Source organism: Anser cygnoides, chromosome 9 (assembly GCF_040182565.1).
Source record: "Anser cygnoides isolate HZ-2024a breed goose chromosome 9, Taihu_goose_T2T_genome, whole genome shotgun sequence".
Taxonomy (NCBI): domain Eukaryota; kingdom Metazoa; phylum Chordata; class Aves; order Anseriformes; family Anatidae; genus Anser; species Anser cygnoides.
The window spans coordinates 14,216,648-14,232,108 of record NC_089881.1 but is presented as its reverse complement, the minus strand read 5'-3'; the positions used below and the strand labels follow the sequence as shown (position 1 = coordinate 14,232,108).

General features: G+C 35.9%; 1 protein-coding gene across 4 annotated transcripts in view; it reads right to left on the bottom strand.

Annotated features, from left to right (window-relative positions):
* The window catches only part of ATP13A3 (ATPase 13A3), a 58,502-nt gene that overhangs the window by 10,292 nt on the left and 32,749 nt on the right, over nt 1–15,461 (bottom strand). For all 4 annotated transcript variants that reach the window (XM_067002033.1, XM_048076870.2, XM_067002034.1 and 1 more), the window contains 19 exons: nt 14,441–14,620; nt 13,415–13,572; nt 12,568–12,756; nt 11,573–11,634; nt 10,845–10,995; nt 10,262–10,378; nt 8,667–8,684; nt 8,416–8,569; nt 8,200–8,320; nt 7,332–7,456; nt 6,333–6,511; nt 5,747–5,869; nt 5,585–5,664; nt 4,738–4,780; nt 4,533–4,642; nt 3,588–3,684; nt 2,676–2,748; nt 1,611–1,788; nt 739–926 (listed from right to left, as the gene is read on the bottom strand). In XM_067002033.1, coding sequence (XP_066858134.1) covers nt 739–926; nt 1,611–1,788; nt 2,676–2,748; nt 3,588–3,684; nt 4,533–4,642; nt 4,738–4,780; nt 5,585–5,664; nt 5,747–5,869; nt 6,333–6,511; nt 7,332–7,456; nt 8,200–8,320; nt 8,416–8,569; nt 8,667–8,684; nt 10,262–10,378; nt 10,845–10,995; nt 11,573–11,634; nt 12,568–12,756; nt 13,415–13,572; nt 14,441–14,620 — 2,346 coding nt within the window. The remainder of the gene's footprint in view (nt 1–738; nt 927–1,610; nt 1,789–2,675; nt 2,749–3,587; nt 3,685–4,532; nt 4,643–4,737; nt 4,781–5,584; nt 5,665–5,746; nt 5,870–6,332; nt 6,512–7,331; nt 7,457–8,199; nt 8,321–8,415; nt 8,570–8,666; nt 8,685–10,261; nt 10,379–10,844; nt 10,996–11,572; nt 11,635–12,567; nt 12,757–13,414; nt 13,573–14,440; nt 14,621–15,461) is intronic.

Genomic DNA, 15,461 nt, shown 5'->3' with positions numbered 1-15,461 from the left:
CTCCCAAAGTACTTTATCCTCTCCTTATTGTTGGAATATATATATATATAGATATACAGATATACACAGCCTTATATCTTTGTCTCTAGTTATGCAATAAGTCACAGGTAAACAGAAGTATTTGTTAACAGACCACAACTAAGCACACAACTTTCTACTGAGCAGTTTTTCCCAGTTTGTTACAGTTAAGCTTAAAACAGAGTAATGAGTTCAAGATTCTGAAGACTAGCCAGCTGATTATTAAAATATACCAGATATCTTTTCAACAGAATTATAAGAACATTAGCAAGCAAATACCGCAAACGTACAGGCCAACCAATTTAACATTAGATTATTACAAAAAGCAAAGAGTTCAGTCTTATCAACCTGCCAGAAATGCCATGAGTCAATGAGAAAACTTCAGACAGTGCCATGGCCCTGCCTGCGCTTACAGCATTTCCCAGCTGCATTCTCTTTAAAAGTATATTATACATAATTAACTTTGAAGACATAGATACTCTTGTCTTATACAAACAAAATAACTATTACACCATTGTTTAATACTTCCTTATTTCTGTCTGTGATTACCAGAGGACAATTATACTATGTTCTTCTAGGAACCCTATTCCTGCTGAAGCAGCACATCAGAACTGCAAGCAAGCCATGGATGAGTAAGTGTAAAGTAATTCACTTGGAGTTTTACTTAACCGTATATAATAAGCTAACATCTTATATAGCTGTATATAAGAAAGGACTTACAATTTTTGTAGCATGGTTGTCTAAAGGGCTTTCCTTTAGAAAAGACAATTGCCACTATGAGGTACTGAAAGCTGGATATAAAAAACAAAGTTGTGTTTTCATAATTTTTAATGTTATGTTCATCTTGATGAGTCTCATTCCCATCATGTGCAGAGCTGGTGTTTGTGGCATCCAATATATTACACGCACTACAACACAAACATTTAACACTGAGTTAAGGAGAAAAGGCAAACAAGGCTGAACTGTAGTCATTAACAAAAGAAATGGCAGAACAAATTACTGCAGTAGTTAAAAAAGCATATCCGTGAACACCTACTATACATAATGAGAATTAAACTCAAGATTGTGGCAGGGAAGTAACAATTTTTGTGAATTCTGTGCTTCAAGTTCTTTTATGCTTCCAGCTTGTAAGTTCACTACATGAACTGTATAGGGACTGTCACTGTGGATAGACTCTGAAGACAGGTAAGAAAATACTGTAAACTAGAAAAAAATATTAAAATGAAAACACCTCTTCATTTTCAGAAATATGAATTTGATTTACTGGAACTTTAACAGGAAAACAAAACTTTATATTATAAAGTTGAAGTAGATCTGAACTATGAACTTAAAATTTCAATCTCAACTGTCCCAAAGATGAAGAGTCTTCAGACCCTGCAGTCTGGCTCTGACCCAATCCTGCATCTCAGTCATTGTATAGCTCCTATCTATTAGTATGCTTTTAACAAAAAGAAATGATCAGTAGACTAACAAGTTGCCATACAGAAGTTTAATGTACAAAATCTCCAAAGTAGGTAGATAAAGAAAGAGCATTACTGATGACCCCTTTCTGATCATTACTATATCACATACAGCATCACTGAAACACTTACTCGGATTCTGTTGTCCAAGGTTCATACCAGGGCTGCTGTTTGACCCAAAAAAATCCAAAGGTTTGGAAAGCAAGACAGATGATGATCTGAGACAAAACGGAACACAGAAGTGGACCTGAGATAAGACCTGATGGAGGCCTTCGTGCGACAAGCTCCTTCCAAGCAGGGTTCAGACTCACTGTAAAAAGAAAAAAATATATATTGCATCATAACGGCTTTCAACAGTTAGCCTGTTCACATTCTGTGGAATTAAAATGACTTGCTGATGACCTCTAGAGCTTTACACTTTGGAAATTTACCTGCATAGTCCCAAACTAGGAGTGAGAGACCACCTGGAAAAGATTATACATCCCTAGATTAATGCCACCGTGCCTTATATAGGCCAGTTACTCCTTGCAGCACAAGACTATAATATAAACCATAAGACTTAAGGAATTAGTGCGTCTGGCCAAACTCCAGATATGCCAGTCATAAAATTCTAGGGTGAACTTCCCATTTGTTTCGCACAAGAGCTTATAGCTAGCTTCCTTGATCTTGGTCTCCCATTGCTTCAACGCAGCAATTTCTATTAAACTCGAAAAACAGAATTCTGCTGTTAGTTGATGAAACGAGTGCCAGGGTCGTATGTGGAATTAAATACTTCACCAGATAATAGTTTGCAAGTGTAACAGTTTCTGGACAGAAGTTCAACTAAAAATGCAAGAAGTCAAAACATTTGAGAAAGATCATGTTGGAACAATTACTGTTTTGGATTCCAAAAACAGCTTCCTCACATCAGGTAAGATTTGTGACTTCCTGTACTGTAAAGAGCTACTTTTCTAAGCTCATGCCCATGACCTGCTTTTTGCATGAGGACATTTCACAAACATCAGCTGAATCTGATCCAATACGGAGGTTTGGTGTCTAGTTAGTTTGTTTTTAAATGCAGATACTGTAATAGCTGTAACACCTTAACTGTACACAACCCAGTGCTTATTCCAGTGAACAGTAAAATGTTAAAGAGAATCTGACCACATAAAAATTGCTTCATTGAAGCCAGCAGGGGTAGTTCAGCACAATACTTACTAGTGAAGACAACCACCAAAATGATTGCCAAATCGATGAAGAGAAACTGGAAGTCTCCCAAATTGCTCAGGATCTAGACAGAAACCACAACTGAAACATTGGTAATTTCTTCACACCAAGAAGTATCTTACAGAGAAACTTCATTGCATCAATTGCTTAAATTTTACTCTATACATCAGGCAGTCTCTTGCCAAACTGGATTCCTTTATCTGCAAATTTTGAGTACTCTACAACTGATAGATTAAGAAGGTATGCAAATTTCAGTTTCAAAGTGCACAAGCTTTTTTGTAACTGAAAGCTGTTTCAATTACAACTTACATTACTGAATCTTATAAACCCATGAAATATTAGCTTAGGCATACAGTTCTCTAAATACCATAACTTCCGTATGGAGTCACACAGTTGTCAAAATTTCCACCTCAAAGGTCCATTTGTATTTTGTGATCCAAGTTAAACAGGTCACATGCCATACTGAGAGTCTAATCGCATTAAAAGGAAATACTGCTTGCTTTTTCTCCCTCCTAACATTATATCTGTAGCTGCTCTATTTCAATCCCTGCTTAAAGGGATCATACCATTCTTAAATAAAGCTAGGATATTTTAAAATGTTGACCATTTTTAAGTAATTGAAAAATGTATATTTAACTTTTATGCTTATTTGGACTCCAACTGTAGAGACTCTATTCACAGGCATTAATTATTGCCTTTTTAAAATATATCGTGTTTTTCCAACAGTTAGCACAAAGAATGCAAACAATGCTGAGACTAACATTACTTTTAATCCAAAGACAGTTTTTAGAATGTGAATGTTGCACATTCGCAAAGAAACTTGCAACTATTTCTTAAATATTTAATGAACTTTTGAATCTGAAATACATTGACACTGTGCTTTAACCACAATTAAATACTTACAGAATATAGCAGAGTAACACTGATGTACTGGATAATGCTGTACAATGCCATGAATTTAAATACACAGAAGGAAGTTATTAAAGCAGCACGACCTTCCCTGTCAAAACAAATGCAATCATATAAGTTGAAAGCTTTCTGTGCAAGCAGTTACACTCCACTTAGCAAAACATTAACTGCAATTAAATGTATCCTCAAGCCTTCTGAGTGACACTAGACTGAAGACAAGCGCTCAGACAGAAAAAACAGGGTTCAGAATGGTACAATTTCAAATACAGTCGCTAGTATGCCCACTGAAGTGAGCCACCACCATCCTGCAGTGTTCTCTGCTTTTACATGGCTTTCTAACAGAGGTTTTGAAATGAAGGTTGGCCTGCAAATGCTTCTGTGTAACATAAATTTACTACATGTATTAAATGACCATGCAGTCACAACTACTGACTTCAGAAATGTTTCTGTATATTCATTACTTCGTTAGTTCCACATAGATTAAATTAGATTCTTCTCTGGACCTCTGTCCAAAATTATTATCTAGCTTACAATTCTAGAATCAAAATTGGTCAAACTCCACCTAGGAATTTTTTTTTCTATTTAATATGGTGCTGAAAAGCAAAGACATAGGAAGAATTTTATTGCTTGCAATTACACACAGCCTTTGTGGAAACTAAAGTAGTCATTAAGACATCAAATTAAGTACTAACACATAGAACCCTCTCTCATGCTGTAAGAAATGAGCTTTCTATGGACTAAAGGATTTAAAACAAAATACTAAAGCATACTTTTACAAGTCCTTACTCAGAGTACCTTCAGTAAAGAAACATTTACTTAAAATGTACTGCTTGACCTTTCCTTCAAATAGACCTCCTGTAATATCAAACATATATACTAACACGGCGTAAATAGAATGAGCTACAGAGACACGTTTAAGCTCACAGCAAGTGGCATTACCTGATCAGCTTTGGCACGCAGGAAATATTAGGTGTCCTGGAAGTGAACGGTGATGCCACAGAAGCCTCGAGTTCAGACAAAGATATACCACCATGTGCTCTCTTTAGCGCCTGCCAATTAGTATTGAAATAGAGAACATTTTAAAACATGCTTTGAGCTGTAAAACTTAACTGAGCAGTTCTACACACAAAATAGAAATACTTACACCACAGTCATTTGCACCATCACCACACATGCCCACATAGTAACTATAAAAAACAAACAGATGTTAGGATTCTGGACTATTCCCTAATCATACTACGCTTAACTCACTTCACCAAATACTTCTGTATTATTTGACATGCTCTGGGTTTGTGCAAACAAATAATTCTTGGTGCTAAAAGCAATTACTGTTCCTATTATACATATAAGGAAGCAGACTGAAAAGTAATATTACTCATTATTCATTTGATTAACCTGGCTATCAGCCCTCTATCATTCCGAGAAGGTCTATAGCATCTTTACTGTAAGCAGGACAGACTTTTGTACTATTTTGTATAGCTACGAAGTTTTTTAAAAAAATAATCCTACAAGTGTCAAAGAATAAAATAAAGCTTCTGAAAAATCATGAAGGAAAGAAGTAGTTAAAGGAGTAACAGTCTCTAGGTTAACAGTTTGAGCCTTGACGCTGACTGACAATATATTGACAGTAAGTGAATGGAAATCATCCCATTAGTACTTCTTTAATACGCAAGTTTGATCCATTTGTTCACTAAGCCAAACAATCAGATAAATAAACATGCTAGTCAGTTTAGTTATTCAACACAAAGTTTAATGAAAAGTCTGAAGCTCACACAACTTAGATACCCACAGCTAACCAGTAGATGGTGGTACTCTCATTCTAGGTCAGCTAATAGGCTTATTTACCAACCCTGGGAAGTGATCTTAGCCCAGTCTTTCATTTGATATAAGAGTTATCAGCATACGTTGTTTTTTTTTTTTCTCCTCATCACACCAAATACCCTGTATGTGGATAACCCACCATCCCTTTCTATACTCGAAGAAATACTTACTCTACATTTTGTAAAGCTTCCACCAACTGAGTTTTCTGATCAGGTGCCATGCGAGCGAACACAGTGCCACGTAACACAAGCTGGAAGACAGAAATTTCTTAGTGCTTACAGGACACAGTCTGTTCACCATCAAAAGTGCTCACATTCAAGTAAAATGCTCACCTTGGGTACCAGGTCCTGAAAATGCTCCAAAATCACTGCAAATGACTTTCCATTCATCGCAAAATGGTATTTGGTCATCTGATAATCCTCAAGGCTTTCATGGACCAATTTAACTGGAATATCCTATCAAAAGTAGTTTAAATCTCTAGCTGTAGTGCATTTAAATAGGTACTTTGTAATTTCAAGACAATACACATAGGACTATTCCTCAAGATACCACCCTAGTGCAGGCTTCCCAAAGTTGTACTTGAAAGAAAACCTCATACAACTAAAGCATTTATTTACTAACAAGAATACATGGCGCCACGTTTCCACTACATGTAGCTAAAGCAGTCTTGACAGACTGAAATGTGGAAAAAACCTTCTGCACAGCTACAATGTCAAATCTCTTATTGAAGTTAAAGTAGCTCCTCAAGCTATTTTACTATGCCTCGATATTTTAAAAACTGTAAGTTAAATAGTACAACAGTTTTGAGTTGCTACTTAATGGCAGATTTCCTATTTAAAGGAATAATAATAAGGGAAAAAAACTGAACAGGAAAACTAATTGTTTATACTCTTAAGGGTGTAACAATGCTCAAATTACCTCTGAGTTTATGGCTGGTGATGAACTAGTGCATCTTGCAAGGGTATCTGCATAATGCCAGTTGATTCTGGCAGCCTGCCCATCCTTTGGAGGTAGTGCTTCAGCAATAATGACCTTATCCTGAGGTAGAATCATTCCACAGTCTCTGGCCACAGAGATAGCAGTTAACATGTTATCCCCTGTGAAATAATTGCATTGTAAAAGGTTTGAGTTAAAAAAGGATCTATAGCACGTAATGATATTTAACACAAAAGAAAAAGCTGTAACAAAGTCAGTTTTAAGCCAGGAGGAGGACAACTGCTGAACGTACCAGTAACACCCTTAGGGCCAAACAAGTCTACAGGTACAGATGTCATGGTTTTATCTGTTAAATTCCTCCCCTGCACTAGCATCACGCCTTTTTAAACATGGTTATAGGTCATGCAAAATGAACACAGTCCTGTTGCTACCCATTATAAATTTGTTCCAAAGTTGTAATATTTGTGATTTTAAAAAAGCCAAAGCTCATATCTCATGGAAAACCTAGCACAGATAAACCCAGCCCACAAGCAGGATAAGAAGCTATTCTTACAAAAAATCCAGAGTGACTTACCATAACATAAGTCAAAACAGTAGGGACAAAACCTCAGGAGGTCATGAAGTTCAATCTCCCCTTCAAAGCTAGTTATGAGATTAGACCTGAACTTTCCCCTAGACCAAAGACCTCCAAAGATTTTTCACCCTTCAATTCAATACAAAGTAACTTGTGAATTCTATGAAGTAGAACTGGAATTAACCCCTTTTACTGATTTCAGGCCTCTGACTTGCCAAAACACCTTTCAACCAAAATGAAAGGTCTGAATAGTTTCACAATAGTTTCCAAACTTCATTCTTGCATACATACAGGATAATCCCAGCCTACTGACACTAAAATTTTACTTCATACACTTAGAATTAAAATAAGTCAGTCCAAAAAAAGACTAATTTTTATATTTGGAATATGAACGTTTACATGCTAACCTGTAACCATGACAGTGCGAATGTTGGCTTTACGCAAATCTTCAAGTACAGCAGGGGTTTCTTTCTTTAGTTTGTTTTGCATTATGATTAACCCCATAAAATCCATGTTGGTTTCAATAGCATCTCTGTATAAAAGGAGGCAAGGAGAAGAACATCGGAAGAATTACAGTTATTCGATGTAGTCTAAAGAACCTGTTTCTGGTTATCAAATTAAAGAGAAATTTTTATTTTAATGTGAAAAGGTGTGAAGAATTCACTTTATAAAAAGCGACCCAAGAGAGACCATCATTCTCATTCACTTCTACTCATTTCTTTTGTTTAAATTTAAAATAAAAGCAAAAAACAGTATAAAAAAGCAGTGTTTCTACTCAAGCATAACTGTATGTTTTTTCAATGAGAACTCATTCTAGAAGTTACATTCTCAAAAAGAAAGGTTACTACTGGAAAAAAATGCTCTGAAACAGCATTTACAACCAAATTTTAAGATGTTTAGAATGCACAGCTAATTTCTTTTCCAAATTAGCTGAACCTTAACGTAAAAAGACACCAAATTCCATTGCCAAAGCTACAGATTAATATACACTAAGTAAAGCGACTTATTAATTTTATTTTACATGAAACTCAGTGTATTTACAGGTCTCATGTATTCCACTGCTACTGTAGATTTTAACACCTTATCTTAAATTCCTAGGTTCTGAGCAGAGCACGTATAATGAATACACAGAACAACATGTCAAGACAGAAGCCAGCTAAAGAAGAGTAATAATTGGTTTAAGCCAAAGTAAACTTTATGTGATTAACACAAAGCATGCAGCATTTAAAGCCTGTTACTTAGCTAAAAAATAAAATAAAGTGAAATCACTCTTACCTATTAATAGTTTGAACTTTGTGCCATGTAAGCTTAGACTCCAATTTTCTGTGAGCAAGAGCAATAACTCGAAAGCCCTGCTTAGTGTATTCTTCCAGGACACTTTCAAAGTCAATGGGAACTTAAAAAAAAAAAAAAGGTCAAGTTTAGAGTTATTAAAATTAGTCACTTTACAGCTGAGCTACACAGGAAAAAAAACATTAGCTTGTTCCTTACCTGTTTCTGGCTTACACAAGCTGGCAATCACTTCAGGGGCACCTTTCATATAAGCATCCATTCTCTTTTCCCCAAGAGTTTTTGCTATTACACACATACGTTGCAGAACTGAAGAAAATGGAAACTGGCGCACAATTCCAATCTCATAACCGGTCTGTGTAATATGGGACAGAAGAAGAAAAAGGTTATATACATAAATGCTGAAAAAAATAAGAAAAGAGGTAGATGCTTAACTGAAAAATCATACTTACTGAAAGCTCAAACAATTCCTAAAAAAAAGAGAAACATTTATTGTAAATATTTTGAAGTATTTTTCCAGATACAAAGTATTTAAACATAAAACGTTAAATAAATGAATCTATACAACATTCCCAATATAGTTGCACTGCTTCTGTAATGGATTTCATAGAAGTTGAATACGAATGTACTACATCTATTCAGTACCTTTTAGATTAAATGAGACATATCAGAATTTGATTTGTTGATTAGAAATTTCAAGACCTTTCACAGTCCAACCCGTGTCTGCTTAGCCTGTGCAAATGTCGTGGTTTTGGCTGGGATAAAGTTATCTTTGTAAAAGCTTGTATGATGCTGTGTTTTGAATTTTTGATGAAAACTGTGGTAACGCTGCGATGTTTTAGTTGTTGCAGAGCAGTGTTTACACAGAGCCAAGGATTTTCTAGTTTCTTATGCTGCCCTGCCAGCCAGCAGGCCGAGGGTACACAAGAAGCTGGAGGGGGCACAGCCAGGACAGGGGACCCACACTGACCAAAGGGATGCCCCATACCACGTGGCATCATGCTCAACAATAAAAGCTAAGGTAAAGAAGGGGGAAAAATTCAGAGCGATGGTATGTCTTCCCAAGAACCTTTTACATGTGATGAGCCCTACTTTCCTGGAAGCGGCTGCACACCTGCCTGCCAATGGGAAGTAGCAACAAATTCCTTATTTTGCTTTGCTTGTACATGCAGCTTTTGCTTTACCCAGAACTGTCTTTATCTCAGCCCACGAGTTCTCACACTTTTAACCTTTCTGATTCTCTCCCCCATCCTGCCTGGGGGAGAGCAAGCAAGCAGCTGTGTGGTACGTAGCTCCTTGCTTGGGTTAAACCACAATGCTAAATTATAGAAGTACCAGGATATTTCAGAATGAGGCCATGGTTGCTGATTTATACCACAGAAAAATCATGTAGTAAATTTTAAGAATGTTCATAATTTGTCAATTACTGCACATTAACGACTGCTGTGCACGTACGCTGAGTTCTGAACAAGCTTCTATCCACTGCAGGAGAAGACTCATAGAACAACCATCCTGCTATACCCTCCTGCTAATTTACTCTGTCATAATCTGTGTATAGTCACTCACTCCAATTCCCTGTTTACAAAAAATCTGCTAGGTAAATTTTATTTAACCTAGCACTTAAAACATCCATCTCTAAAAGTACAGGGGTGGCACAAATTCCATACCATGCAGTGACTTTAACAAAACATTATTCTAACTGAAGATGCAAGGTAAGCACACCTAAGTACTTTATTAGCACATTAAGAATTTGGTAATGATACTAACTATAAAATGCCTAGGCTCAAAAAGCATAACCAGCATAACCTTATAACCAGTCGATAAGGGTAACAGTGCTGGCAATCAGTCTGCTCATCTTGAAAGTGCCATATACTTATGCACTATCTTCAACAACAGATTAAATGTTTTCTCTATCTTTGCCATCAAAAAAAATCCCAGTTCTGATAATGTTTGAATTATATCATCCAGGAGCACACCATATAGTAAAAGGTATTCATTAAACACAAAGGATTAGTTTAATTTAACAAATTGCTTTGAATTTTTATACCATTTCTTGATCAGTTGATTGCTTGGATTCTGGAAAAAGTTGTTTTGAAGGTCGAACCACTGTTGGCATGATTCGATTATGAAGGGCTGTTTCCTCTTCTGTTGCTTCTTCTAAAATCTGTATGAATTAGTTGGTTATTTTTAATACATTCATTAACATTGATTTTCTCATAATGTAATTTTCAGGAAAACAACAGCCTTGGAAATCAGCCCAAGGCACAATAATCCTTCTAAACAAGATTTACCATGAGTGTTAAGTGTTCTAATTCAGCAGTTAACTTGAGATCCACTTAGTTATTTTACATTTTTATTATATACAGTAAAATCTTGCCAAGCATCAGAAAGCAGTAAAATCAGCTGTTCAGAGGCTCTCATTTCTATGAATTGTTGCACAGAATAAAATTTAGCAACACTTACATATTAAGACTTCCTTTTCACATTGACATACAGGCATTTTCAAAAGCCTACTGTTTTTAAGTTACGGCTTTCAAAGTCACATAACGACATATCTTGTATTTGAAAGTGCAGGAAACACCAGATTGCTGGACTTTATGCTACTTCTCTTGAAGAAAAGAGACACTTACCCATCCTATTGCTTCAAACATCTTCAGATCAAGTGGGTCCCCAGAAAGTACCCCTTCAATTTTTGTAAGCGAATGACAAGTTGCCATGCAAGCAACAAACTCAGACTTCAGCAAACTTTCGCTGCAAGCCCTCTCTTCCGGCAAAAGGAAACTAAAACAATGAAGTTATAATATACTTAGCACCATAATTATTTAGTATGAGCCAATCCAAAAGGTTTGTTTAGATTAACAGACAAGAATTGACTGTACAAGTCTCTTCACTTCTATTTTTACACATCACAGAAAACAGATTAAGACTCTGCGCTGGAATCTTCAGAAATAGTCAAAACTTTCACTCAAAAATTCTGTTAACTCACACTGTAGTTTGATTTCCTTGTACAAAGGCTTCTTAGCACTTTATATGCAATTCAATTAGCTAAGTCAATTTGTTTCAGCAGCCCAAAAAGTCAAGAGTTAAAAGGGTAGGATTAAGGAAACATGCTGTACTTTAACTGCATCATTTCTGCAGTATGAAATTAACAGGATCTCAGATTTTAACCAATTAAATTCTGCCTCAGCTTTTTAAGAGTTATAACTTTCAGTACATCTCAATCTTATTTTCAGTTGCATTTCTATAGCTCACTGCAGAAACACAAACATTTGATCACATTGAATATTCCATTCTATTCTGCTGAGGCTGTTAGAGCACAACTACGTCTCAAATTTGCTATCAACTCTTTTCTCCTTACCAAGCATTTTCTACCCGTTGAATTCCCCAAAGATCCAAGCCATCCTCAGTAAGCGTGCCAGTCTGCAAAACAAACCAAGGGGGAGTGGCAAGAAAAAAAAAAGAGCTTTCAGAACCAAGTTATCCTTGGGCAGAGCAAAAAATTTACAATTAATGAGACATATTACATCTGAACAATGTTTTATTTCATTTTCACTTAAAAATCAAGAATTCAGGACAGAAGATACAAATATCTGCCTAACTTTTTTGCTAGTAATTAAGTTCCAACTTTGTTAAATACCTTAAAAACATTCAAAGCAATTGTGCCCCACCTTAGGGGCAGGACACAAGAAACAGATCCATAAAATCCACACTCAATAGCTCAACATCTCTGTATTTGGGGGGTGAGGGCACCAGAAGACTTACTTAACCCTTAGTACTACTCTCTTACATAGTTAAAACATTAACTGGAATATATTTACAACACTATTACAAAAAATATTTATAAGGGAAATAATAAATTATGTTTGGATATTTAAGATTTCAGATAAAAATCTCTATGAAAGAAACCAGTGGATTCTGGATGGTGGCATTACTGTCTTTCAATCATGTCTCTGTTAAATAATAATAATAATAATACACTGGATTGGCTTTTCATTGAAATAAATGTAAATGAGAAACAAGTCTGGCCTCACAGTTCAGACTTCAAGAAGCCTGTGTGCAAAATAAAAGCTCTTAAAATCCACAACACTCGCAATTTTGGGTCGCCAGTAAGTCAGGACTTAGCAGTCTTGAGATAAAACACAAACTGCATATTATAAAAACTTTTTAGAGCACACTGTAAATTAATTAAGTTAGCCGATGCTAAACATTTAATACTTGGAAGTTAAAAGGACAATAGCAACCTAACTTATGCAGAAGTAATGCATTTCCCTGTAGTTACTAGCATATACAAAATCCCTTTTATTACACATTGTCTTTTCAGGTAGCAACACAAAGTTACAAAGTTTACCCAACCTTATCAAAACACACGAGATTCAGTTGGCCACAAATATTTATCCTTTGTGGGCTGATGCAGAAGATACCAATTTTTTTCAACCGTCTTTGTGCATAAACAATGCCAGCAGTCATGGCAGCAGGGAGTGCTGGAGGCACCGTGATAGTGATTATGTCAAGAGACTCGATGATGATGGTATGAGCTGGAACCTGCAATACGGGTCAAATTTAATGAAGAACTCAACACTCAAGAGTGTCACTGTCTCAATGAAGCGCTACATCACCGTTACCAAAAGCAAAATCTACGCAGTGCTTTCACTAGCATAGTGGGTTCTGGAGTGCCCAGAAAACTAGCATATCTTTCACCCACTCAGTATCAACCATGATAATCCAGTCCTAAAATACACACAGTCCATAACTTCAACTTTCCACTCTTTTCCCTGCAAAACTTTAAAACAGCAAATGAATAATGCAAAAACTTAAAAGAAAAAAAAATGAAGTTATCAACTAATCAATTATCAGTTTCTTGATGAGACTTCTTCACCCACAGCATACTTTAGATTTGCCGTACACAATTTCTTCCAACTGATTATCAGTCAGATGGCAATCTTACGTCCAAAAAGGAAGAAAAGATCAGGTCGGTAACAAACTCAAATTTCATCATAATATATCCAAAATTCTGCTTTTCTACTGAATCTTATTTTCATTAAGCTTGCTTTACTTGTTCCATCAACAGAAAATAAAGCAAAGACATTTTCACTTAAAATCTAATTGTTTCTCATCATCTGAAGTGTGATGGAAATCATAATCAAATGTTTTTTTAAAATAAGGTGGTTCTGGACAAGAATATAGTGAAACAAAAACATACCTCATTTAAGATGCTATTGACAATCGTATAAAGAAACCCAATGCCTGCCACCACTACCAGAGAGAGGAGAAACAAGTAGGCATCTCTGTAGAGTTTAAAGTCAGTTGGCTTTGGATATAGTATGGAACGAACAAGTTGTCCTTTAGCAGTACTAAAGCCTAGAAACAAAAATGAATGAGTTATCAGACGTATAAACAAGAAAAAAAGCTATTCAAAAATATTAAAGTCTTCAATGAATCCCTTAAGCTACTCATTTCATTGAGACTTTTTCAACATACAGTAACGTGTTTTGCAATACTATAATTAAGGTGCTTCAAAAATGTACACGTATGTCATACTAAGTGCTCCTCTCCTGTGACAAAGACATGCAGCTGATGTAAATCAACTCTTCCTCTACAGGGGCAGTAAACATTCAAGTGGTTTATAGTTTACTATCATCCTATTTCATGATTTTTTTCTGAATACCATCTTTGTAAAACGGAATCCCTAACTACTGCAGCCTGCATAATTGTTTTTAAATACAAAAAACATTTATCTAAAGCTAAACCTTTAAAATATTAGTATGAGTAAACACTTCTGTAAGAAGGGCTAGACAGAGCAGATTTTAGGCCAACGTTATGTGCTTTGACAAAACCATGGACCAAGAATAGCATTTTGTGTTGTCAATGACTCCATTAAAATAAGTGGAATCCACCACAAAGCCAACCCAATAGTATACTAAGCCTTTGAAAAGAGGCATACATAGTTCAACCAACCCATTAAAAAAAAAAAACTTCTAAAGGGCTTGAAAACACACAAAGCTGGGTCTAAAATTAATGCTGGAGACTGATTCACATCCCTATTTGCCAGCTGATACTCCCCATACCATTATCTAGCTCTGTTACTGTTCTAACAGACATTTATCGCATTAATTGGGTTATTGATCCACCCGTAGCAACATTCAACACAATACACTGAAGTATCAGTTGACATACACCTAGAAAACTGAGTATTAGGTTAACAAGTGGTAAACTTAAAAGTCTATACCTGTTCTCACTACTAGAGCTTTGACTAATTCTCCAGTATAAAAACGGGTTTGAATTACATTGGTTCCACAGAACAAAGTATGCCGCTTGTGCACTTCTGGACTGTATATTTCATCTCCCATTGTTTTGGGGTATTCCGAAGGATTTGGCAGGTTAATCTTCGTGACAGGAACACTTTCACCTTAAATGGAAAAGGAGTCTATAAGCAAAGTCAAATAAGAATAGGCACTTTTCCCTTCACAACTTCAATTAGAACAATACAATTTCACTTCAGCACAGATACAGACTTACAGAAGAAGTCTTCTTCCTTACAGCAAACTATCAGACAATCCTTCACCTATTAACCTCAGCTCATCAAGTTCCTTACCCAACCCTTACTTCAAATTAGACAAGTGCAAAATACAGCTCAGAGAAAAACAGAACAAGCTTCCTTCTACTGCAATGCATCACCCCATCTTCAGTAAGAAAAACTAGAAGCTGATGGAAATTATTCTGAGCTCCTTTAGTGACTGAGTATATTCAAACCAGGACAACAATTTTATCTGTTGCTAGCAGCAGGAAGAGGCTCAAATATATTAAAAGAACTGAATGTGATAAAATGCACAATCTCTGAAGTACAATTTTCTAAATGCTGCCAGTTTCGACAGATTATCCTAGGAATAACAAAAAGGCCATTCTATTCATTCAAGCTGTTCTGCAATGACATCAGGTTTCTGGTCTCAGAATATACAGGCAGCAACTTGAGATAATTATTTTGTTTTTATAAAAACAGGCAGAAAAAGTAGGCAGAAAAGCCTACTCGCTACCATCGTTCTTGACAGTGGTTAAAAAGTTTGTGCTAAAATTTTCTACAGAAACACACTGCACAATTCAATCTGCACTGAGAACACCAAGTCAAGAGGCAGGAAGATATACCATTAAAAAGAAAGCTTTTCAACAAGAAACCACCACTCATTTTTGGAGTTGCCAAGCTCTACCAGGCAGCTGTTGCAGATAAACATAAGTACGTTAAGTACTTATGA